The sequence below is a fragment of the Anarrhichthys ocellatus genome, unplaced genomic scaffold (genome assembly GCF_004355925.1).
Source record: "Anarrhichthys ocellatus isolate YVR2014 unplaced genomic scaffold, GSC_Weel_1.0 scaffold10, whole genome shotgun sequence".
Taxonomy (NCBI): domain Eukaryota; kingdom Metazoa; phylum Chordata; class Actinopteri; order Perciformes; family Anarhichadidae; genus Anarrhichthys; species Anarrhichthys ocellatus.
Genome location: NW_022280040.1, coordinates 3,814,593 through 3,838,522, shown reverse-complemented (window position 1 = coordinate 3,838,522; position 23,930 = coordinate 3,814,593). Strand labels below are relative to the sequence as shown.

General features: G+C 43.1%; 1 protein-coding gene across 3 annotated transcripts in view; it reads left to right on the top strand.

Annotated features, from left to right (window-relative positions):
• The window catches only part of prex2 (phosphatidylinositol-3,4,5-trisphosphate-dependent Rac exchange factor 2), a 78,879-nt gene that overhangs the window by 36,384 nt on the left and 18,565 nt on the right, over nt 1-23,930 (top strand). For all 3 annotated transcript variants that reach the window (XM_031849866.1, XM_031849865.1, XM_031849867.1), the window contains 20 exons: nt 493-635; nt 966-1,058; nt 1,920-2,068; nt 2,179-2,264; nt 3,814-3,950; nt 5,509-5,626; nt 6,230-6,414; nt 8,191-8,352; nt 10,317-10,539; nt 10,662-10,869; nt 14,279-14,458; nt 14,606-14,700; nt 15,337-15,419; nt 16,176-16,266; nt 18,042-18,170; nt 19,300-19,341; nt 20,429-20,526; nt 20,702-20,848; nt 23,523-23,625; nt 23,749-23,892. In XM_031849866.1, coding sequence (XP_031705726.1) covers nt 493-635; nt 966-1,058; nt 1,920-2,068; nt 2,179-2,264; nt 3,814-3,950; nt 5,509-5,626; nt 6,230-6,414; nt 8,191-8,352; nt 10,317-10,539; nt 10,662-10,869; nt 14,279-14,458; nt 14,606-14,700; nt 15,337-15,419; nt 16,176-16,266; nt 18,042-18,170; nt 19,300-19,341; nt 20,429-20,526; nt 20,702-20,848; nt 23,523-23,625; nt 23,749-23,892 — 2,616 coding nt within the window. The remainder of the gene's footprint in view (nt 1-492; nt 636-965; nt 1,059-1,919; nt 2,069-2,178; nt 2,265-3,813; nt 3,951-5,508; nt 5,627-6,229; nt 6,415-8,190; nt 8,353-10,316; nt 10,540-10,661; nt 10,870-14,278; nt 14,459-14,605; nt 14,701-15,336; nt 15,420-16,175; nt 16,267-18,041; nt 18,171-19,299; nt 19,342-20,428; nt 20,527-20,701; nt 20,849-23,522; nt 23,626-23,748; nt 23,893-23,930) is intronic.

Genomic DNA, 23,930 nt, shown 5'->3' with positions numbered 1-23,930 from the left:
TAGGCAGTCTAAGTCATGGAACTAGAACATATTTTAATTTCATATGGTTGTCTTGTGGGACAATTGTAGTGATTTTACATTTTCACAAATCACATATTCTATGACATGATTATCCAATTTGCAAACCATTTTTCTGTATTATATAATCCTTACACACAGCCATTGGTTTCCATTAATTTCCCTACAATTTGTTTTCATAATCCTCGTCAAAGTCATGTCAAAGTTACATAATACTTTTGAGGTTAAAAACTGTTTTTTTTGTAACTCTCAAAACTGCATTACCCTGAGAAAGATGAGACAAAAATAACTGCAGAGTTGATGTTCGCTGTGACGGATTACACAACAAGTTCTCAATGTCCGTCCATACGTGATCTGTAGTTGGACCTAAAGCTTTCAAACACACTGGGTGTCAGCAATATTCAGCAAGTTTAATGTCGGTTGTTTCTTTTTCTGACATTTACTCAGTTGTGACTGTGTTGTTATCTCCTTCAGTGTTGGAAAAGAGTGAATTCAAGGACGAGCCCTTGTTGTTTCGTTTCTTCGCTGATGAGGAGATGGAGGGTTCCAACACCAAACACAAACCTATGAAGCACGACCTGAAGATAGTTGAGAACGTCATCTCCAAGTCTCTCCTGGTGAGCGCCTGCTTACTGTGTACTCCATGGTGGCTTATTGATTGATTACTATGACTTTGCTATAAAGTACCCACAACTCAGAACAAAACCGAAGGCACGGTAAATCATAAGAAGGCACACAGCTGTGAGGAGGAAAAGTCACAACACTGCAGAAGTCCATTTTATACCTCAGTAAGCATTCTTTTCTGAGGAGTGAGCAAATACGACCACGGGCTGCTATCTGTATGTAGCAGTATCTGCTTCTGGTGTGTGTGTGTTTGTGCTCTGTGAAAATGTCTCAGTCTGCTGGCTTGGGATTCTTCTGATGGGAGACATGTTGTTTTTCTCCAGATAAGGCCCAGTGACGGAGGCTACGGCTTCATGCTGGAAGAGAGAAACAGAGTCCCCATCATCAAATCTGTAGAGAAGGGCTCCCCAGCTGAGGTGCGAATGCACACACACACACACACACACACACACACACACACACACACACACACAGTACATACATGCTTATTGAATGAATTGATTTCCAAATGTCGTTATTATTACTTTTGAAACAGGGTCCTTACTGAGTGAATTTTTACTATTGTACAAATTCATGTAATCTCTGTAGAGGCCAAATCCTACGGGTGTTTCTTTTCTTTATGGTGTTCAGACTGTGTGGTTCCGTGTATCCCCTTTGTAATTCAACAGCTGCATTTGATTTTGTTTCCTCGAAGTTGTTCTGCAAAGCTGTGATGCTTTCATAGCAGATGAGCATCAACAGAAGCCTTTAGTTGTTAAAATGTGGTTTGATCATCAGTCATCAAAAAAAATCCAAACCTCTAACCTGCTTTTATGGTGATAGACACGAATGCTGACATTAGAAGCATTATCGTGCAGAAATAGAGCACATTAAAGGGCACCATATTTTTGAGGTCTCCTTTGGTGTTTAGCTTTGATCTGCAAGATGAAAATGGGGCCGAGGAGTTTGAAGGCAAATGTGATCAATATGAGCGCACGACCCATAATTCCCTCCAGCCCTGTAGTCGCACAGAATGAGTCTGTATGGTCTGGATCGCATACACAGTTGCTTTTAAATATTCAAACTGGGACAATGAAATCCACAACAGGATCCAGCTGTGTACTGATAGATAAAAGCCATCTCTGATATCTAGAAATCATTTGGGAATATTTGTGTTCTTATACCAAAGTTAATCTGAAGCTCAAAATGACAAACATTTCATTTGGATTCTGTATGACATTAAAAACTGATGCTTGACTTAATATTTTTCGATCATCTCTTCTTTTCTCTTCTCTAAGATGGCTGGCCTGGAGGTGGGGAAGAAGTTGTTTGCCATAAATGGAGACCTGGTGTTCCTCAGGCCTTTCTCTGAAGTGGAAGCTCTCCTCAGGCAGTGCTTCAACAGCAAAGGACCCCTCAGGGTGCTGGTTAGCACCAAGCCAAGAGAGTAAGTCAGTTCTGCATATGCACGTGCGTTAAATGTGTGCATACGTAGGTTTAAAGAAATATTGTCAAAGTCATCTTGCATCAGCTTATTTTCCCTCCTCTTGTCACCAGGACGGTCAAGATCCCAGACTCCGCCGATGGGTTGGGTTTCCAGATCCGTGGCTTCGGTCCTTCTGTGGTCCATGCCGTTGGGAGAGGTAAGAGATCGACCACCTCTACCGCTTGAGCTGTCTTGATTCATCGTGTTATTGTGGCACAGCTGGCCAGCAGATGCCACAGCAGTATTGGTGGGTGTGCGTGTCTTGGCCACAAGGGGCCAATTTTCCTCACTCATGCTCTCCATGTGGTTCAGCTGGTTGCTTAATGGTGCTGCCAAAATGGAGAATTAGCTGGTTGTCAGTCACTTTCCACATTACAAAATATTCTCCATGTACCTTTTCACAGAGTTTTTCTCCAAACCCAGCGTGTTTAGTAGCACTGCTATCGAGGCTGGCACAAGATAGGGTCTAATCAAAAAACAATCCATGGCCTTGTCTGGCTGTTCTCAGGGGAATTGAATTTTCTTTTTTCGTAAGCAATCTAAGTGGGACAGCAAGGTAGAAATGTGCTTGCTTGCATGTGCCTGTGCTTGTGTTTGTGTCTGTTTGTGTGTGTGTGCATGTGTTGTCTTGATGATGCGGTTGCCTGGGAACCTGCTGTGTGTTTAAGTAGATGCTCTCATCCCCCGAGACGAAGCTGATGATGTAGAAGGTGTCTAATCACTTAGATTGTCATAACAGCTGCTGTCCCCTGGTGTCTGAGGTCAACAAGAGCAGGTAATAGCAATTAGAGGCAGAGAAAGTGAGAGACAGGAAGAGGGGAGATGAGGAGAAGGAGCCGTTAATCAGATGAAATTCATTTTACGTTTGTGGTACCAGTTCTAGCCAGGCTATCCAAGGCCGGTCATGTCCACATTAGTGCTAAAAAGCAAATGTCAACGCTTCAAAACACACATCCTGCTCACCAGATTATTTTTTTATAGAGCAACCTACCAGAGAAACCAGAGCTATTGGTTATTGCAGTATATCAGTCAAAGTGATTCAACAATAATATGAACGTTAGAGTGCAGTATCTTGTACCACACTTGTTCTCCTCTGTGCAGTCTGAGTCCCTATCTTATTGGCCCTATTGTTGTGTCAAACTGTGGCCTGTTTTTCTGTTCTATTATTGAATCCAGTGGACCCGTCTGTTGATATACTTTCTTACTACACTTAAAGGAGTAAAGCTCATTATTTTCATGCTTAAAATACTTGGCGAGAGGAGTACAGAGTCTGTATATTGCAATGTGAGGTATGCATGGTGTGTGCTTAAGGAGCTATGAAAACAAATGGGAGGAATATTTCGTCTGCCATGCACTTCCTTCTGATAGCTGTAAACCATGAAGTTCTCTTACAGTATGGTCTGAATCACATCCCTCAGAGAGAGACCTTCGTCGACCCGAGATAAACAACTTCCCTCCTCTCCACGCGCTCTCTCACACTCCTCCTGAGCTGCCAAAACAGGAAACAAAGTTGTAAATACAAAGAAGAAAAAGGAATGTTGTTCAACCCAATTTTGTGCACAGGATGTGGAAGATGTGACAGTTTTTTTGGGGATGTGCTGGTATTTGTTTCATCGTGATGCAGCTGTTACCTGTATGATAACGTGCAGCAGTTATTGCCCTTGACACCTGTCCTTTCTCTTTGCTTGTCTTCGTCTTACGCCCAGGCACGGTGGCAGCCATCGCCGGTCTCCACCCGGGCCAGTGCATCATCAAGGTGAACGGCATCAATGTGAGCAAGGAGAGCCATGCCAGCGTCATCGCTCATGTCACCGCGTGCAGGAAGTACCGTCGACCCACACAGGTGAGACGGGGTGAGAGGAAATGACAGGAAGGAGGGGAACCTGACTAGACACTGCAGTTTTCCAAAAGTTTTAATTCAGGGGGAAAGTGTTTACTCAATATTTAGGTTATCAATCATGTATACCATGAAAATTAAAAAAGACCTGTCCCCTAAGATATAGCCCCCTAAGTAGAAAAGATTATTTATTTTCTGCAATTATGTTTGATTTGGAGGTCACACTTTCATTTCCCATGAACTCACTGGTGGAAAATGAAAACAACTTTTAATTGTATGTTGATTTATCGGATAGTTACGTTATAAAACTAGAAGGACGAGAAGTGTGACAGATCATAAAATGGTAAAAGAAACAAAAAGAGGGGAAAAAAGGACTAGTTGACCGTAAGAAAGAACATAGCAGACAGACCTCTTAGCTCCCGTTTACCTTAATATCTCTCTTTCTCTCTCTCTCTCTCTCTCTCTCTCTGACTCCCTCGTTCCTTCTCTTGGGTCATTACGCAGAAATAATAGTCGTTTTGGCTCCTCCAGTGCTGACCTCTGGCTCACAGCGGTGGGCCTGCTGTGGGAGACTGGAAGGCTGCAGAGAGAGGTGGGAAAGGATCTGGGGGTGGCTGGAGCTCAGGGTGGGTGAGATTGCTGGAGGGAGGGAGGAGAAAGATGGAGGACAGGCTAGCCAGTTTCTTTTCTTCTTTTGCCTGAAAGAGTGGTTGACAACAGTGTAGGGTGAGAGAGTAAGCGCAGTCCACCTGCTGAAGGTGGGAAAATTGTGGGAAAATAGAAACCCAAGGGTGTGTGTATGGTGTGAGTTAGTGTAGTGTGTCACTATAATTGAGCCCCGCTGGGACTTCAGGCTTAATGAAGCACTTCAGGGTTCCAACATTACTGGAGATCTGGTTTGCATCAAGTCGGGACGCAGAGGAACCGCCCTCTCTTTCTCTTTCTCTGTCGCTTTCTCTGTTTGTGCGAAGACCACAGACCAGTAGGCAGGCACAGCATGTAGCCTTGGCAGAAAACCCACTGTGGGCTTGGTGTGTAGACGAGAGAACAGACACACACACGGCAAGCACGCACACACAGGGCCGTGTGGCGCTCTAGAGTGGGTTGATGACATTGGCATGGGTATGAGTTTGCGGCCTCACCAAGCAGCGTGTTTCCATATGTTTGTGAAGGCTTTTCGCTCCATGCCCTGCTAACCCAACTGCAACACTGTACACCATATCTGGGTAGAATCAGCTAAACATGCTGCATGAAACCCACACCTCAGCTTGCACACACACACACACACACACTCACACACACGCACACATACACCAGTGTATTCATAGTTTTATTTTTCCTCATCTCCCATCTTCCTAGCAATAGAAATGCCACCTGTTGAGCACGAGTGATGCTAGAATACACTGATGTGTGTTGACAGTTTTGTGCATCAGTGACTGTAATGTTTCCAGCCAATTTGATTCTAAGCAAAAACATACCGATGTTTTGCGGTTTAATAGAAGTTCAAAGTATAAAGATAATGAATAAATGACTTAACGAATTCCTTTACAATAATCCTTTGCAGCAAGACACTATAAAGTGGGTGTACAACAACAGCGAGAGCGCCCAGGAGGACAACCAGACAACAAACCAGAAACCAAACTCTGAGGAGAATGGAGACGGCTTCGAGTGTAAAGTAGAAGGTGACCACGCGCAAACACACACTCACAATAAACTGCAGCAAGAATCTGGTAAAAGAAATTCCGCTGAAGGTGTTTGTGGATGTCACACAGGCTTGTTCGCGGGAACACAAGTCCGACGCCCTCTCCGGTTAACAAGTCAGACGGAGCTCCAAACAGGCTCATCTGGAGTGTGTTAGTCTGAGAACAGCCGCCCCATCTGGCTCATCAAGTGTTAATTCCCTCCTACGATTTATGGATCCCAATAAGAAAGTTAAACAGGAAAGCTATTCCCTTCGTAGCAAACAGCCACGGAGCAGGATTTATTGCCGTATTAAGTCTTCGCGTTAGCATAGGGCTGGTTAATTTAATACACTTGGAATTACTCATCATTTTAGGAGTGTTATGGAGGGACTTCCTCTAAAATGAACTGCAGATTTGGTGGTCTGAGACCTCCTACAATGCAGAGAGTGCAATGATGAACACACTTTTTGTGGTAAAGATTGGGATCCTTTGTGTTTATCACACAACATGATACAGTACAACATTTCTCTGATTAGTGCTGCCAGTTAACAGAGATCTGTTTCATCACCGTCTCTTCTTTCTTCTGTGTTTCTATAACCTCAGAGGTGATGGACAAATTCAACACCATAGCCATCATCGACGGCAAGAAGGACCATGTCAGTTTGACGGTAGACAACGTCCACCTGGAGTACGGAGTGATGTACGAGTACGACAGCACAGCCGGCATCAAGTGTCACGTACTGGAAAAGATGGTCGAACCAAAAGGATTCTTCAGCCTCACTGCTAAGGTATTCTTTCCGTTCAGTTAGTTGGATGAATATAGGGATAACTGATAAGATTTAATATCTATATAATGATATATTGTGACATTTATCTTGGTAACAATACATGCAAATATCATCAGTACTTTACAGTCTGAATTAGTGATGGTAGGACCAGTTAAATGATCTGGAGATCTTAAGTGGACTTTAGGTCTATGATGGTTTAATTATGTGGGACTCAAAATCTAGTTTTAATACCTTTTATTCTATCACTTGATATTTTGCTTAAATGGAGCAAATTCCTCCATTTCCCCCAAAAAATGTTCTTTTCATTAACATGAATCGTGTATTCCAGCTGAAGAGTACCAGTTGGCTTTTGGGGCTATGCGCAAAATATAATAAAGTTGCTTTGTGCTGTATGTGATGGGAACACTCAACAGGAAATATACACAGAAAGTGGGATCGAGGCCCACAGCTCAGTTTTGTCCCAGTGGTTAATCCGGCCCTGTCCAGCCCTAGTGGGATGTCTAGTTCAACCAATGGCAATTACCTTTATTATTGTTCTAACTGTTTAATCATAAGTGGCTGTGGATGGCAGTGAGAGAAAGAGAGGGAACGTTTTATTAACTTCTAAGTGATTAATAGTGCTGTTGGTGTTTATCACCTCAGAGCTGAGGGAGAACAACAAAGACATAAACAAGCCATGACGGGCTTCTGTCTCACACCCGGCTGCAGAGCAACAGTCGATGAACTCAAAAATGATTATGACAAGTGCTGCTGTGATGAAAGTGAAATCTCAGTAGAATTTCGTAAGCTATCAGATTTCTGAATGATAATTCAGATGAACTTTGTCGAGACATTTTCCCTTAACATTTCACACAGATTTCATAATGTAATAGTTTTTGTTTTGAATACTTTGGCACAGACAGATGCAGCCGACAGCTCTCCTGCTGTGTAGATTGATGCTTGTTGAATTTGACAGCTTTATTTTAGTCCCGTTACTTCCCAGCTGTGTTAAGTGCATTCACAGAATGATCACTATTGATTTAAGATGCACGGAGGAAAGAAGATTCACTCAGACATGGATGCACACATGCTGATGTGGAGAATAAAAAGCAGCATCTGTCTGCCAAGTATCACGATGAACAACATCTCTTATTCACGGTAAATTAGCAGAGATCGCAAGTTGGGCTCATGTCTAGATTTACAGCCCTCGTGTTGTAAAGTCTTTAAAAGCACCGTCTTAAATGAAACCCAATGACTGAAATAAAACTTGCCATATCCCCTCCGACTATAAGTCGTTTCCCATTCATCCTAAGTGAAAGTAATTTTGGTATTATTATAAACATCTGCCCCAGATGTCGTCTGAGATCTGTGTGATGTTGAATATTAATATTGCGAATGCTGTCAGGGTACATGGGGTTTCTTGTGCTTCAGTCTCTTCCTGCTGTTACATTTCCTCCCCTGCTTTTCTCTCCCCTCCACTGGGCATCTCATTAAGACGGCTCAGAGATTTGTGTCTCTCTTCCTCCTCATATCTAATCTCTGATCTGGAAAGTCAGAGTCTACATACGTACAGCATATGTATCCCAATCTGGGTTTATCTCCATGGATTTATGGCTAGCACATGGGGATTCATGAAATGCTGTAGAAGAATCAGCCCTCCAGCCAAATTCTATTTTGTTTTCCAATTTATAGAAAGGCTTGCTTATTAATTTACATCCCACTATTCGTTCCAAAAGGGAATTTTTAGAGGCATATCAGTTAATCACCGCTGCCTTTGTTTGCCCGTTCTCTGACCAGATCCTGGAGGCGCTGGCGCGTAATGATGACACGCTGGTGCAGATGTGCGGCAGGTTGAGTTCCAGCTGTGATGTGATCCCAGAGGAGCTGCAGGTACGCTTCAGTGCCATGTGTGGGGAGAGGGTGGAGCACATCAACCGGCGTATCACCAACTACAGAAAGGTAACGAAAAGAGGCTCTTCATCACACTCTCCGCTCCGGATGATATTTATTCTCCACCATGAACTGCATATGTATATTTTTAAGCAGCGTGGATCCATGAAAATGTACTCTGTTGTCATTTTTCTAGACTGACAGTAAGAGACACAGGATGCAGCAGGTGTAGAAATACCACTTTTACATATTTTTTCGCTGTGTTTGTTTTGTCACTGCACAGACATCAACACGCAAACACAAGCGTCGGCGTCTGAAGGCTCCTGCACTAAAATGTAATCAGTTCTCACTGAACTGAGACTGAAGGACGAAATATTTAGCCAAGATGTCTGTCGTTTCTGTCGACTTTGGGAATACATGTGCAATATGTAGGATTATCTGGTGCTTTGTTTGTGATTAGGTTACAGCTGGTTGTTGACGGAGCCAAAGTGTTTTCATCACTTTTCATTCACATCTGTGAGCATGTGTAGGCCAAACATCCCAATGTGTGCAAAAAGTGCGTGAGAGGGAAAAAGGAAAAGATCTGACTCAACATTAGAGCGGGCCTTGGATTAATTACCAGTCTCTTATAAATAGCCATGCACAGGCACAGTCAGGACTTTTGTTGTGTAAGATCCCCTCCTGCACTGGAGCATTCCTTCTCAGACCCCTAGAGAGAATAAGAGGGTTGAAAATGGAAGAATAAAAGGAGGAGGAAGAAATGAGAGAGAGAGGAAGGATGAAAGAGGGAAGACACAGAGACAGAGAGATGTTAACCTGAGGCCTGGAAATAAGAGTCCACAAACCTCTAGAGACAAGAGATGTGGTGAGACTCTTCAGACTCAAGAGAAGGTCAGCACGTGGTCCATCTGGAGCATATCATCAACCTCGGATAGAAGCTTCTTACTCCGGCTATCTGAGAGAACAGGGAAGACATGTTTGGGTTAAGCTCCTCAGCTGACAGACACATTATGTTATGCTTATGTTGCTTGACAGCCCAAGTTGCTAAAAAGCGATCCGGTGTGGCTCATACCATCTGCTGTGTAACGTCCAAGACAGGATGCAGGCCCTGTGATGGAGGGTTCAAGGAAAGTGCAACCAAATGTTGCAAAGAAAAGAAACGTGCTTGTGATATTCCGTCTCAGCTCTTTTGGATCCGAGCAGTCTGTCGAGCTCCCTTGAGTTTTTGCATGGAGATGCTATCTCGTGGAACATTCAGGATGTTTCCTTGCACAGCAGGATTGGGTGGATTTAAATGTCTTATCGAAGCTCTATATAGCATTAAGCCACCCGGAAAGCTATTTCTCATTGAACAATGTATACAGGATTCATGTGCTGTTAACTTATCTGAACAGAAGATTTACTTTATTTGAAAGATCAACATTTTCACTGGAAAGAGTGACGAAAATAAACAGTTCCTTGGCAATAAATTGAAAACATGAACTAACCCAAATTAAATTAATAAAATCATTTCATCATCTAATCTCATACCATGAGGATATGAGTTTAATTAAATCGACATCAAGTTAAATGATTAACGGTCATGTTGGAGTCTGGAGTTCTTCACTTATGGGAGCGATGACGATGTTAATGCGTCTGTCTTGAATCTTTGCTTTGGGTTAAATATTTGAGCTGCCACTTACAAGATGAGGAATGTAGGAAATACTATGTGAGCTTGTGCTTTTCTCATAGCGCCAACTGTCACGTGTCTAAAACAAAACAGCACATTTAGCTGACAGATATTCTCTGGTGTGTTTCACATAGAGCCTTTTACTCTCGTGCTGGCGAGGTACACATCAAAATTTTAATTATTATTCCCCACCTTTGATTACCTTTGATTATAAACCTACCAGCCAATATCATAGGAGAGCATCCTCTGCAGTTTATGCTATTATAGTGCAAGATCTCTACCCATATTTCTATCAAATTGTCTTTTCACTTTACCCGCGTTATCTCTAAACCATCCATATGTCTCTTTTTCTCCTGTATGACAGTTTTCCCGGGTACTGAAGAATAGAGCGTGGCCCACCTTTAAGCAGGCTAAAGCCAAGGTGTCCCCCCTCCATAGCAGCGACTTCTGCCCTACAAACTGTCATATCAACGTGATGGAGGTGTCCTACCCAAAGACCACCACCTCTCTGGGTAGTGCCTTCGGTGTGCAGCTGGACAACAGGAAGAACACGATGGAGAAGGGAGGACGCAGCAGTGCTGAGCAGGGTGAGCGAGGATAGGGTGCATGAAGCACACCTGCACAGTAGAATAATGCTGAATAATACATCTGAATCTGGTTGGAATTTACACTTTTTTTTTTTTACTGGTGCTCTTTTGTGTCGCCTCAGGTAAGCTAAACCCGATGGTTAACGTCCAGCATACTATCACCACGATCGCCGCACCATCAGGTCATAGCCTGGGCAGGACAGAGGGTCACGGCCTTCGCTTCCTGCTCAGAGAGGAAGACCTGCTCATCCTGGACTCCTACCAGAAGCTCCTCTACAAACTCACCATGGTGGTCAAGGAGATGGAGACGCACGGTGCCCATATTCACGAGTGAGTGGCTTTATGTGCATGCTTAATGTATATGAAACGCCTGTACCTGAATGTAGAGATTCAAGTTATTATGCAAAAATAAACGCACACACAAGCAACACACGTTTACTTTCTCACAGGCTCAATCCCATGCAAATCCTCCCCATGTGAGCCACAGCGTTACATGACCTTAAGTTTAAGTTTGAGATTGATCCATTCAAACAATTTTCTCCCTTATTGCAAAAGAAATGGTGAAATTGATATTTTTTGAAAGCCTTCAAATCACTTCTTATGCGTCCGCGACAGCCGTGGCCCGAGGCAAGGAAGTTTCACACAAATGTATAACAGGGTAAACCGATGAAGTGGTGATAGATATGGATTTACACTGCAACTTGACTGGTTCACAACCACGAGGAGGTAATTCTTGTTGTTTATGACGGCAAAACACACCCTCCCGCCGATTCTGTTCCACTTGATTTGAAATTCCCTTTGAAACCAGATTGCCTCATATAACACACTGTAACTTTAGCAGCCTGCGTGGTCAGTGCACTGGCAAACACTTTCGTCATTACTCTAGCACCTGTGTGTGTGTGTGTGTGTGTGTGTGGGGTGGGGTGGGTGGGGGCGTGTGTGTGTGTGTGTGTGTGAGAGAGAAAGAAACAAGTTATTTTGGTGGTTTTCTCGACCATGCCTCCGCACAATTTGTGCACATTTGTATGCCCATGCTTCATTTATGCTCTGGATTTTAAATCCGATATGGTATGTGTGTGTGTGTGTGTGTGTGTGCGTGTGTGTGTGTTAGATCAGTATTCCCTGGCTGGAATCTGTCTTCAACACGGTCGCCGGGTTAATTGTTTGGAGGCACATGAGGCCATGGGAAGGAAATGGGAAACACTGCTCCAGTTCTACTTCCCCCCCCAAACAGGAAATACAATCTCTATGATGTAAAGGTGTGTCATTAGGCCAGGTGCCCTCTGGAAATGCCATTCATGGACCAGAGATATGCGCATGCACAGTACACAGAAAAGCACACGCACTTACTTATGTGTGTACAGCTATGGTGGACAGCTGACGTATGTGTTACGAATCTTCAGATGATCATTCGGAGGATAAAAAGTCGCTAGATGGAGAGTAGCTGTCCCCTTATGCAGCCGTGGTAATAATGAGTGGAGTTCACAGCAGGGCTCTAATGACTGAGTCTGGACACATTTTGTCATGCTCCCGTCGGTGCCAATTAGTAGAATCGTATCCACGCTCTTTCAAATGGTCCGAGACACAGCTAGTGAGGGGATAATGACTTTTACCATCCGCTATCTGTTTGAACATGCAGACGTACACACACATGCACACTTCAGGAGCTTGTTAAGAGTGAGCTGTGGGGTGGGGCCTGAGTGTTTCACAGGACTGGAACTAATGTGGGTTGTGTAGCTAGTAGCTGCAGTCTGGAGGCATTGCTCTGACCTCCGTGAGTGTGTTCAACACCCCCCGAGTGCTTCATTATGTTAGTTTGCACCTGTTCGTTGACTGGCTTGGGGGTCACTACTACTACTACATGCCCCATGATTCCTCTCCTAGCTCTCCTTTATTTCTGTGCCTCTTTGTCCTGTCTCATTTCCTCCATGACTTGGTTTCTACACATCCGCCTGCACACTTAAACGCAGACATTCGTCACTCTCTGTGTCTCTTTCTCTTTCTGTACTGGGTGTGCCTAACTTTGACAGCACAACTTCCTAATGATGTAATAATGAACTGAAGTGGCCGTATTTATGAGGGCTCTTTTGGCCGTGATGTCAAACGCCACCCCCCTCCGTTCTCAACCCAAAGTCATGAGAAGAAGTCTATGGTACACTCACCAGAGATTAGAAACATCCTCAAGTATAATGTTACATCATTTCTTGGCTGATTCTGGAGGAATCCATTTTGAGGCAGCGACCTGTGAACCTTTGTCTCGGGGGCCACAGATTAAGGGTCACAGCTGTGTGAGGACGTGCCTCGCACAAGGGCTTGCTGTATATCAGGACCTCCTCCCTTCCTGGATTTCCTCCTCCATTTTAACATATTTTCTTTACTCTGTGCACATCATTAATTGCGTCCTGAACGGCAGCGGTTTCGTAGCTATAGGGTCCTCTGACCTATTTACCCCAGTATGGATCAAAGCATACAAATATCGAGGAAACTGCCTGATGTGGAGCTTTGTAATGCAGATGCACTTATAGATGCTGCAATGAATGAAGGCAATTGATGTCTAATGGTTTAATGTGTTGAAGTGGGTTAAAGAGCTTCCTGTGGGAGATTGAGAGATCTTTCTGATTGCTTGCGATAAGCAGTGGCGTACTTTGGTCTTCTCTTTCGCGCTCTGTATTTTCCCCTCTTTCTCTCTGTGTTGAAGTCCCTCCTCTGATCCAGTCATTGTTATTCTCCCTTGCTCCCTCCGATAGTTTGTGCCCCAAAGGCCCCAAACTGCGCTCACTTCTTTATTAACTGATAGCCAATCACAGAGCCTGGAGAGCTTCTCCATGGCGACGGAATGCCACACTGCTTTGGAAGGGGCATTGTGGTGGCTCCTGGAGTGGACCATAATGAGGGCATCTCTGTGGCCCAGTCAGCCCAGTGAATGGGTAGAAAGGGGGTCAATGGAGAGAGAGAGGGAGGAATGAGGGGAAAGGAGAGGTGTTTAAAATCATAAAGAGGCATAAAAAAAAATCTCCGATGCATTTGGGAAGAACGAGGAAGACAGGCTGTTTATTTCATGTAGCACCGAGCAGCTTCGAGGAGCCCTTCTCCTCTGCCTCCGCTCTGAGACTCCCTTCAGGCCGATGTTATGACACAATGGAAAATGTAAGCGGACACAAATTAGAATGAGGCTGAAATGTAAACAGACATCGCGTGTCACAGTGTGTGCGTGGAGGGAGATTAAAAACAAACAAAAAAAAAAGTCCAAGCCAAGCATTTATTGGAATATGGGTCTAAATGCCAACATGTGTTGGTGCAACTGTGAAAATATCCTGGCCCGCCTCTTCCTTCTCTTCTGATAGCCGTCTGATAGAATACGGGCCAGCTGTAGCAGCGAGAGTTGCAGCGTGTTGACACAGCTGTACCCTGCTGCACGTTTGAACCTATTAATACGACGTGGAGCCAATGACCACCTGAAGCTGTTGTGCGGAAGCCGAGCGCAAACAGGTTGGGAATTTTGTTTGGCACACGCAGTCAGCTGTTGGAGCCCACGCACACGTACAGTACGCACATACTGTACATACTGTATTTACATTTCAATATGTCACAGTGCTGGAACACATTCAAGAGCCTCCCGCGTAGCATTAGCGTGATCAAGGAAGCTGTTTCTATCCCGCTGTGTCAAATGTCATAGCCGTTTGAAGTAATCCCTCCTCACTGTTTTCCTCTTCCTCCTTTTTTTTCTTCTCTCCATCAGCCTCTTATCCTCCATCACCCATCCTCCGGCGTCAGAGGCGAGGACCCCGGAGAGCTACATATCAGCAGAGAGTGAGGGGGAGAAAGGGGAGCGGAACGGGAAGAAAGTGTGTTTTAATGTAGCGGGGGACGAGCAGGAGGACTCCGGACACGACACCATCAGCAACAGAGACTCATACAGGTAAAAGCAAAGTGAAAGGTGGTTACACAAGCCGCATACGTATACAGTACTATATAATGCCATGTCGTAGAATTGCCGACCATATTGTGGAAACTGCTGGCCGGATATATTTTCTCCTTAACGTTTATCGTCCTGTTTCTTTCTCAGTGACTGTAATAGCAACAGGAACTCCATTGCCTCCTTCACCAGTATCTGTAGCAGCCACTGTAGCTCCTACGTGCACAGCGATGAGATGGACTCAGGTACACAGAGGCAACACAGCGGACATGACTCTTCATCACACAGTAGTAAACGTATAGGGCAGACACAAATAATATAACTTTCTGTATTAATCACAGTTGTAATTAATTCACCATATAACATCTATATGCCCATACTCAATGAGAATCAAAGTTGCCATCTGAATGTCATAATCCATAACCCCAATCAACCGCAATGTTGCAAATTAGTCCCAAATTAGGCCATGATTACAAGCTAACTGCATGATTACACCTTCTAGAAGACGAGAACAAAAAAAGCTTAAAGTTGAATCTAATTGGATCTGACAGGCGTTTGGCCTCACATCTCAGCTGGAAATGTCATTAACATCTTGCACAGCTGTGTATCCTGTCAAGTGTCCTTCCCCTCTGTGTCTTAGGATGTCTCTGTCACACAGCCATACACACACACGCATCGCAGCTCTATGGGATGTCAGATATCCCCCCTTGTTTTTTATTATAAAAGCTGACATTTGAAAGAAACAATAAACAGACACACACACACACACGCCGGATTTGCCATCATACATGTGTTGATGCATTGAGACAGCACACAGAAAACGTCTTTAAAACGGCACTTTAGTGGTCTAATGCTGACAAGTTGTAACCACCCCTCTGCAGGAGATGAGATGCCCTCCAGTGTGTGGCTGTCCCATGATAAGCAGAAGAAGCTGCACAGCTTTCTGGAACATCTGTTTAGCCAGGTGGGTCCGATGTTTATCTGTGCAGATGTGATTGATGTGACTTATTAGTGGAAAGCCTAAGAAACTAACTTTCTCACTCTCTGCAAGTTCTTGTCCTTGAACCTGAAATCCAGTTTCTCTCTCGCAGATAAACATTATTTTAAAACTTAATATATTTTATTGATCCCCAACAGGAATACTTAACTTTTCTTTCATCTTGTTTCTATCTTTCCCATTATCATATTTCATGTGCAACTTAATGTTTCTAAAGGGCATAATGTTTTTTCGACTTTTGTGTATGAAGAACAGGATTTGTGTGGGTTGTTTTTTTCTGACTCGTGTTCAGGAAGTGAAAATCGTAACAGCCTTGAGCTGACCCATGACCTTTCTGAGACCTTTGGAGCAAAGGTTGACCATATCTGATTATGCATACACCAATCCACAAGAAGTTTTATGAGGACGTCGCCATCGGCAGTGGAGAAGCAGAAAAAAACCATGCTTTGCTGTGTCTGCACTTTTCTGCTGCTTCCTGTCGTTTGTTTTATTGTAGAGCAGTTTCCCCATCTTTGTTTACACACTGCATAGCAAATTGTATTGGTTCTCTGTGGGATTGTGTGTGTGTGTGTGTGTGCGTGGGTGTGTGTGTTACAGAGAGACACAGGTGTTGGTTATGTTTGGGCAGCAGTTTGTGCTTCCTTGCAACATACTTTTGATATTGGCTTCATGGGAAAGTGTATCATGTACGTGCACCAGCTTGACACTTGTGCTCTTTTCAAGGTGGAATCCATCACCAGCATGCTGAGAGGAGCAGTGGTGACTCGGGCGTTCGAGCAGACAAAGTGCTTCACACCTGGAAGAGGATTACAAGGTAAAGCACCGGGACTGTGATGTGCTCCTCCTGGCTCTGAAACACTCATCTCTCAGCATCTTTTACCGCATCTCATTTCACAGTAGTCAAACCATTTGAGCAAGAAATGTCTTAACTTCCTCGCAAAATGTCTCAATTTCTGCTTTAGCAGTAAACGCGTCTCCAGTGAGGAATGTTTTTGTTATGGTGGAGCTGTGCTTGGTGGGCCGCACAGTGGGCCTGAGAGAAGAAAGATAATATTGGAGAAACTCCCAACCACCGCCGATACTGAGAGAAAACAGGACACACGCTGAAAATGTCGCAGCCGCCTGCGCATAGGGGTTGCAAGTTCCTGTTGTGCAACGTGTGTGTGTACACAGATGGGATTGTAGAGACTTGGGGAAAGTATTGTAGGTGTAGTCCAGCTCCTAAATAACTGATTCCCATCTATCTTTTCTCCCTCCTGTCTTTTAACTTCTTTTCCCCTCCAGCTATCCCAGTGCCCTTCACTCTGAAGCACTTTATAGTGTTGAAACAGCACCACTTAGTTGTGTACTCATCTCCACTTCACAGTTATTGTAGTGCTACTTAACGGTCAAAGGGAAATGTGACCTACTAACACCTCTTGTTCTTGTGTGTTATCTGATCATTTTGTGTTGTTTGCCACCTAACCTCATCTTTAACCACCGCTGTCTTTTGTTACATTTAATCTTTCACAGAGAAATGGAGGAAATGTTACTGGAAGGGGCTAAATGTATCCTTATCATTTCCCACTAAACATATAAACTAGCTTACGGTGCCCTTTCATGGTCCGTGGAACATGACGCGGCCCTTTTTGAAGATTAGATTGAAAGAACACTAAGCTCAAAAGCAACAATTGTTTTCTTTCTTCTTTGAGTAAGTAGTGGAGGCAGGGTTCCCAGATTCTCCAAAAAAATGATGACTTTATGTTTTGTATCTGGGTGGTCTATATTGTACTATGTAAGGCTTTAATAATCTCTGATATGAAAAGACGTTTGCTTATTTTATGTCCCTAAATGTGACTTTAATGGAGTGTGATGAGCACTAAAAGCAGAAGAGCAGATTACACATTTCTTCTGTATGTTGTGAAGCTTCCAAACACCCCGACCCAATTGGCACACACACACACACTCACTTCTCATCTCAGGCTGTCTTCAAGTGAGCGCAGATATGCTTGAACTGAAAATAGGTCTGCTTGTGTGCGTGGGTGTGTGTGTGTGTGTGTGTGTTTGTGTGCATAAATGCCCTCAGGAGGGATGTGAAGGCCTTGATCAGAGTTGATCCATCTCCACTCCAGTAATGTGTGTGGTTGATAACAGAGCAAATAGCATTATCTAACAAGTAGAGCATTGCTGCATATCTGATCTCTCACTCTCTCTGTCGCCCTCAGAACCACACACACACACACACGCACACACACACACACACACACACTCACACGCACTATTAAACAGCCACCACTCTATCACAGATCTCTTCTTTCGTCTCCAAAGTAAACTTTATTACAAGCCTTTCCGTCCGATTTAAAGAGGGGTTACATCAAATTGACAAATTGACTTTTACACTGCAAAGACAAGAAAGATTAGATTGTAGGTGGTCTAATCATAAGATCGTTTCTCTCTTTCCTCACTAGTTATTAATGCAAGATATGTACAAAGGCAGTTTGTCATCCACTTTCTCTCTATGCAAATTGTGTCTTAAAGTTGACACACATACAGCCATATACCTTTGCCAGGCCAAAGCTAATTCTCTGTTTGTGTGCGTGTTTCTGTCAGAGTTTCAGCAGGAGATGGAGCCGAAGGTGAACTGCACCAAAAAGCTGCGTCTTCATGTCAAGCAGGATCCCTGGAACCTTCCCAGCAGCGTTCAGACCCTCACACAGACCATCGCTAAATATGTAGAGGGTGAGTGTTTTACCTGAACCCTTCCAGACAGGGTTAGGACTAGAACCGCCGGGAGGGTCATCTTTTACCCCCTGCTGCAACAGCATCAGCACTCTCAATGATTTCATTTCTTGAAGCAGTTAAGTTGTTTATTTTCATCATGGCGGTCTGATTAAACAATAGGCTTGCTAGGCTACCGGGCTACCGGGCCCACACCCCCTTTAATTCACTAGATGATAATTAAACCCATTTAGGAAAAGTCATGAACCAAGAGAGGGCTTTTATTTTAACAGAATTACGTGAATTTGAAAACGCCAGACGGGGAAAATGACCTCTTGGCTGTTCTAGTGTGAACACATATTACTGTTTGGGGCCTAAGGCTTGTCTGCAGACACAGCCACATATAGTATTTATCATGGAAAAAATGCCAGGCTTGGGAGGTAGTGTGAAATTGACCAATTCTCCAGTGCACCTCATCATATTTATTGGTTGCAGTAATAGCCTGTCGCAGTTGTGTGGGTACAGGCATTCCCAGACCGCTAACTGCATCATGGGATACATAAATTGGGGCCACATAGCTGGAGCTTAAACAATCAAAGAGCTGCACTCTGTGAGATGCCCTTGATTTGATTTTATCGAGACACGTAGGAAGTTCGGCCTCATTTGGTTTGTGGTTTGGTGTTTGTTAGCACACAGATTGAACATGTACATACAGACACATCCCAGCAAACACAGTGAGCGACAAACAGCCCAGACCCAAGGCCACATGACACTCCTGGGAAAGGTGAGCTGGCGGTCACAAACGAGAGAGTATATATATAAATTAATATTTATGTGCTTGGCCTGTGTACACCACTTTTTCTACCTCTCCCCATGACGTTTTTTTTTTTATGATATGACTATAAACAAATGTGGATTTATGTTATTATGTTTGCCTGTAGCTGTTTTTATTTCTTATATGTGAAGATTAACAGCTGTGGAGCTGGGCTGGGGCAGAAGAGTTATACAGCAATGGCCTAGTCACGACTTCAAGTGGTTGAGTTTATAGTGTAGGTCATACTATTGCAGTCAAGGAGAAAGGCTCTTTGGGAGCTGATATAAGATTGCTCAGTGCCTCACTGGATTGCTTTCATTTGTTTGTTTTTTTCAGAGGTGAAGACACGTCTGCTCTTGGTCTTACTACAGTATACAGGTTTGTCTAACTCTGCTCTTTCACCACAGAAATACAGAAAACTGTCCCGACTGAAACTATTTTTTTGCCCAAAAAACAAGGGAATAAAACCATACCCTTTCAAAGACAAAGCAACCCTTACAGGCAACCCAAAGAGAAACACACAGTCGCACATAGAAGGTTTTTTAAACCAGGAAAGACAGTAAGAAATTAAGAATTTAGTTGCAAATGATGCAGTTTTTCTAACTGAAAAATGGGTAACCCATGACATACAGTGAATCCACCCTCATTTAGTGTGAACCTACGTATTGCCACTATTCTGCTGAACCTGTTACTTTATGCTTTGTATTAATTTTATTCAGTTTGTGTTTTTTTAAATAACAAAACAAAAAAAAACAATACAAAGAAAGTAAAGAAATACAGCACCAACAAAACAAAAGGCAGCATTAATTGATATTGTGGTTGAAAATCCATATTAATCATTTTGCTGGCAAAAGGCTAACAGCAGTGCTAAACTCGGAGAAGGACTTCATAGTAGAAACTATGCTAATTCAATTAAATGTTATGTTACTCTACATACCTCTAGGAAATATGAATTTATAAGAAAAAGTAAAAACGGCTGGATTTCTTTTTCTGAGGTTATGGCGGGATGAATTAATGGTGTCAAAAAGTAAGCAGTCGTGCCTTATGACACATTATTAATTTCCGAGGGGTTCATGAACTCATTTTTAACTCAGTGGATTGGTGAACTTTTTCAGGGGGCCTATTTCTCAGCAAATTATGGCAGCAATTATTTTCCCTCGGGCACACCTGTCTTTTGCTCTCATTCCTTTTCCTGATACAATATTTAATACCCTGCAGATCTTTCTTTTTAAAAAGCAGCCACTACTTTTTGTTACCTTACTAAAAGCTTGCCACAGCATAGAGTCTGACCAAAAAGGTCGTTTTGATTATCATAACAAACTCATGCCACTTATTTCTATCTCACTCGGTGAGTATTATACTGGCTTCATTTCTTTTCTGACTATTCTTTTCACTTTCTTGTACTGTTTGTGATTTCTGCTATGGCTGTCCCCTCAGCCTCACGTCCTCTTTGTTGCCCCTCTAGACTCTGAGATCCAGTTGCGTCGAGATATGGTGTTCTGTCAGTCTCTAGTTGCAGCTGTGTGTGCCTTCTCAGAGCACCTACTGGCTGTCCTCAATCAGGTAAATTACACATATGTCTTGTTTAGAATCGGAAATTGAAAAAATGAGCATACTTATAGATACTATTGAGTCGGTAAGAAACACAGTAAGCGGCACCATCCTATATAAAAGCCAAACATTTTGGTTTTATTCTCTGTCTTAGCTCGCTACCTAACGTTTTTGTGTCCGCTCTCAGTTCAACAATGTAGGCAGGGAGTCGGACCAGGACAGCTCGGACCCCCAGGACCTTCAGGAGGCACAGGAAGCCAGCCACCGTTGGCTGGAGCAGATCGCCAGCGCTGGGCTTCTCTTCCATTTCCAGTCCCTCCTCTCCCCCAATCTGGTGAGCTCCAGACCAGCCTCAGCAGTTAATCTGCTTTAACAGACACTCTAGAAACAGGAGTTGCTGTCTGTATACAGTCAACCCATATGGGTTTGTTGTAAACTGACCAACGCTGTAGTTGTGCACAGGCAAAGAAATGAATATATATGAATATATTTGCATAATACAAAGATATTTGGGCTTTTTACTACACATTTTCCATGTGTACCATCCAATACGTGTAGCCCTCACATTCTGATAAAAAACTACAACACACACAGTAACAATCATAAATCGAACAATATGAATCACTGGGTTACAAAAGCATAAATGATGCAATATTCAACATTTTTTAACGTCTTTTAACGTTTCTCTGAATAAGTTTGAGGGTGAGGTATATCTAAGCATTTAAGAGGGGATCTACTAAGATCACTAAAATGTGCTGAGCTTAATACACTGTCTGCCCGCAGTGACTGTGTAGGGATGTGGTCTGAATCGTTGAGGTGTGCCGCTGATTCTGCAGAGCCAGATCCCACTGCCGTCTTCCCTCATGTGTTACTCAAATAACAGTTTCACCGTCATCTGGATCTGGGAATATTGTCGAAATACCCCAAAAAAGCCAACAACCAAAAACATAAGAAATTTAGATTTTAAATGTTTAAAAAAAAATCAACCGACAGTAATCAAAGCTCTACCTCTGCACATGGATTTAAACAAAATTTCTAAAATTAAATTATTAAATGCAAAATGCAATCTGCTCATCTGTATTGTAAAACAGCCTTGAAATTGCCTTAATGTTGAATACTTTGTATTCATGAGAGTAATTAATCTTGAAACTTGAAACATTCCCAGACTCAAATAGTCTTCAGGCTTTTGGTGTCTGACTACTCTTTTTTTTTTTCCTGCATGAATTTAAGTCAGTGCAGTGAAAATACCTTCCAGAGAGGAGTTCATTATGAGCAGCCACTGTCGATTGCTAAAATTGAGCTAAGCACACACCGTGACCTCACCGAGATCCTATATTAACTTTTCAATAATTTCAAAGTCGTCTTTAACTATGTTAGAGAAGCTGAAACTCAAATTTGAGCTGCCGAAGGGCTGTAATATATTCTTTAAAAGCTGTTATTTCCAGTGTTCCTTTTCTGCACTTTGCATCATCAACCATTTTTTTTTTTATTGGCATGAGGTATTTAGATTTGGTTTCTATTTTTATCACATTCTCTGGGAATTAGAAACACAGGAAGTGCTTTAAAAGTGTATTTTGGATGAGCCTTTATTTAGGTTAGACGGGTGTTCGGCTTACGTCAAGTCCTCCTGCACTGGTGTCGCTCTCTGTCTGCCTCTTTGCCGTTATTTCTCAAGACATTTCCCTTTCAAGTGTCCCTGTGGAACAAAACAGGGTCTCAGTACCTGCAGGTGATTCCAGTGAAATCTCAACACGCTCCTTTTCAGGGCACCACATGAAAGGCAGCATGAGACGTACTGGGGGATGCTGAATGTGCGTGTGTGTTGACGCCCACACACGGCGGGCGTCACTTGGCAGGGCAACGGGTACCCCGTTGTCACATGTCGGGCCATCTGAAATGTGTCTTTAGAAAACGGACCTAATCCTCTTTCAGCGCTGCTCTGTTTATCCCTCCGCATGTGGTGGATGAAGAGAAAGAAGGAAGATGACAGAGGAGTGCAGTGTCACGATCCGAAATATTCGAGCCGCTATCGCTGTGCCCACGAGCAGACGTGCTTGTTTGTGTGCGAGGATGCCGAGTGCATGTTTGAAGAGGAAAACATGTACACACATTCAGAGACATAGGCAAACAAGCAAACAGACAAAACAGATAAAGACGTAGGCATACACACACTGTCATGTTTGCAGATGGGTATGTGAGCATCCTCTCACAGTTAGAGATATGGCGTCTTTTTTGCCTTTTTTACCTTTTCCCTGGTATGTTACTTATTACGTCCGAGTGCAGTAGTTACTAGATTCTTTGCAGGTTTAGATTTTAGATACAAACTTTATAAAGAGCTTATTAAGCTTCTTCCGATACAATAACCCAACAGTATTATAATCTGTACATACAGTAACAATGTGACACTGTAAAAGGGGACTTCCTGCATCTCTTCACATCTATTTTAAAACAGGATATACAGTTTCATGAAATTAAAGTGACAATGGTGATTTGTTAACAAGAAAACATATCGTACAAGAAAAAGAAATCCAACTAGGAACTACAACCTGTAGTTACCCCCCCCCCCCCCCTCCCTATACTGACACTTACACACACAAATACACACACACATACACACATGCATAAACACTCAAACTTAAAAAAAGACAGTATGACATTGATAATGTTTCCGTATTCTTACCTAAGTGAAATTTTGAATGCAAGACCTGGATTTGTATTTTTACATTGTTTGATACAGACCGGTGTCGATTTAAAGGAAAGTCACCAAGCCATTGATGACATCACTGGAGGAAATTAATTAGACATCACACATCTCCAAAAAAAAAGGCTTTATTATACTTTTCATGCAGTTGTACTCCACAAAACATGTTAACAGATTTCGATGTGTAAAATCGATGTTGGAGTTCCACTTTATTTTTTCATGAGTGTAGCTACTTTTACTAAGAATACGATCTGAATACTTCCTCCACCACAACACTCTTACAAGTATGCTCTCTTTCTCTCTTCAGACTGACGAGCAGGCCATGTTGGAGGACACTCAGGTGGCTTTAATTGACCTGGAGAAGGTCACATTCTACTTCCAGCAATTTGAAGGGGAGCCACTGGTGGCCAGTACGTACACTAACACTTTTAGCTTACATTTGACTTGCATTTGTTTCATTGTGTAATTATAGTCTCATCATTGCTACTAGATTGAGTTTTAAAAGTGCCTCCTCTCCTCTCCTCTCCTGGCAGACACGCCCATGTCATACCATGTGGAGGGCACCCGTCAGGCCTTGAAAGTTTGCTTCCACCTTGAGAGTTTCTACTTCTCCCAGCTGCCTAACAGGCTGAAAAACGGAGGAGGCATCAAAATCTACCCTGTGCTCTTCACACAAGGTATAGTGAGTCTGGTTTGGGAACTTTAAGTCAGCAAG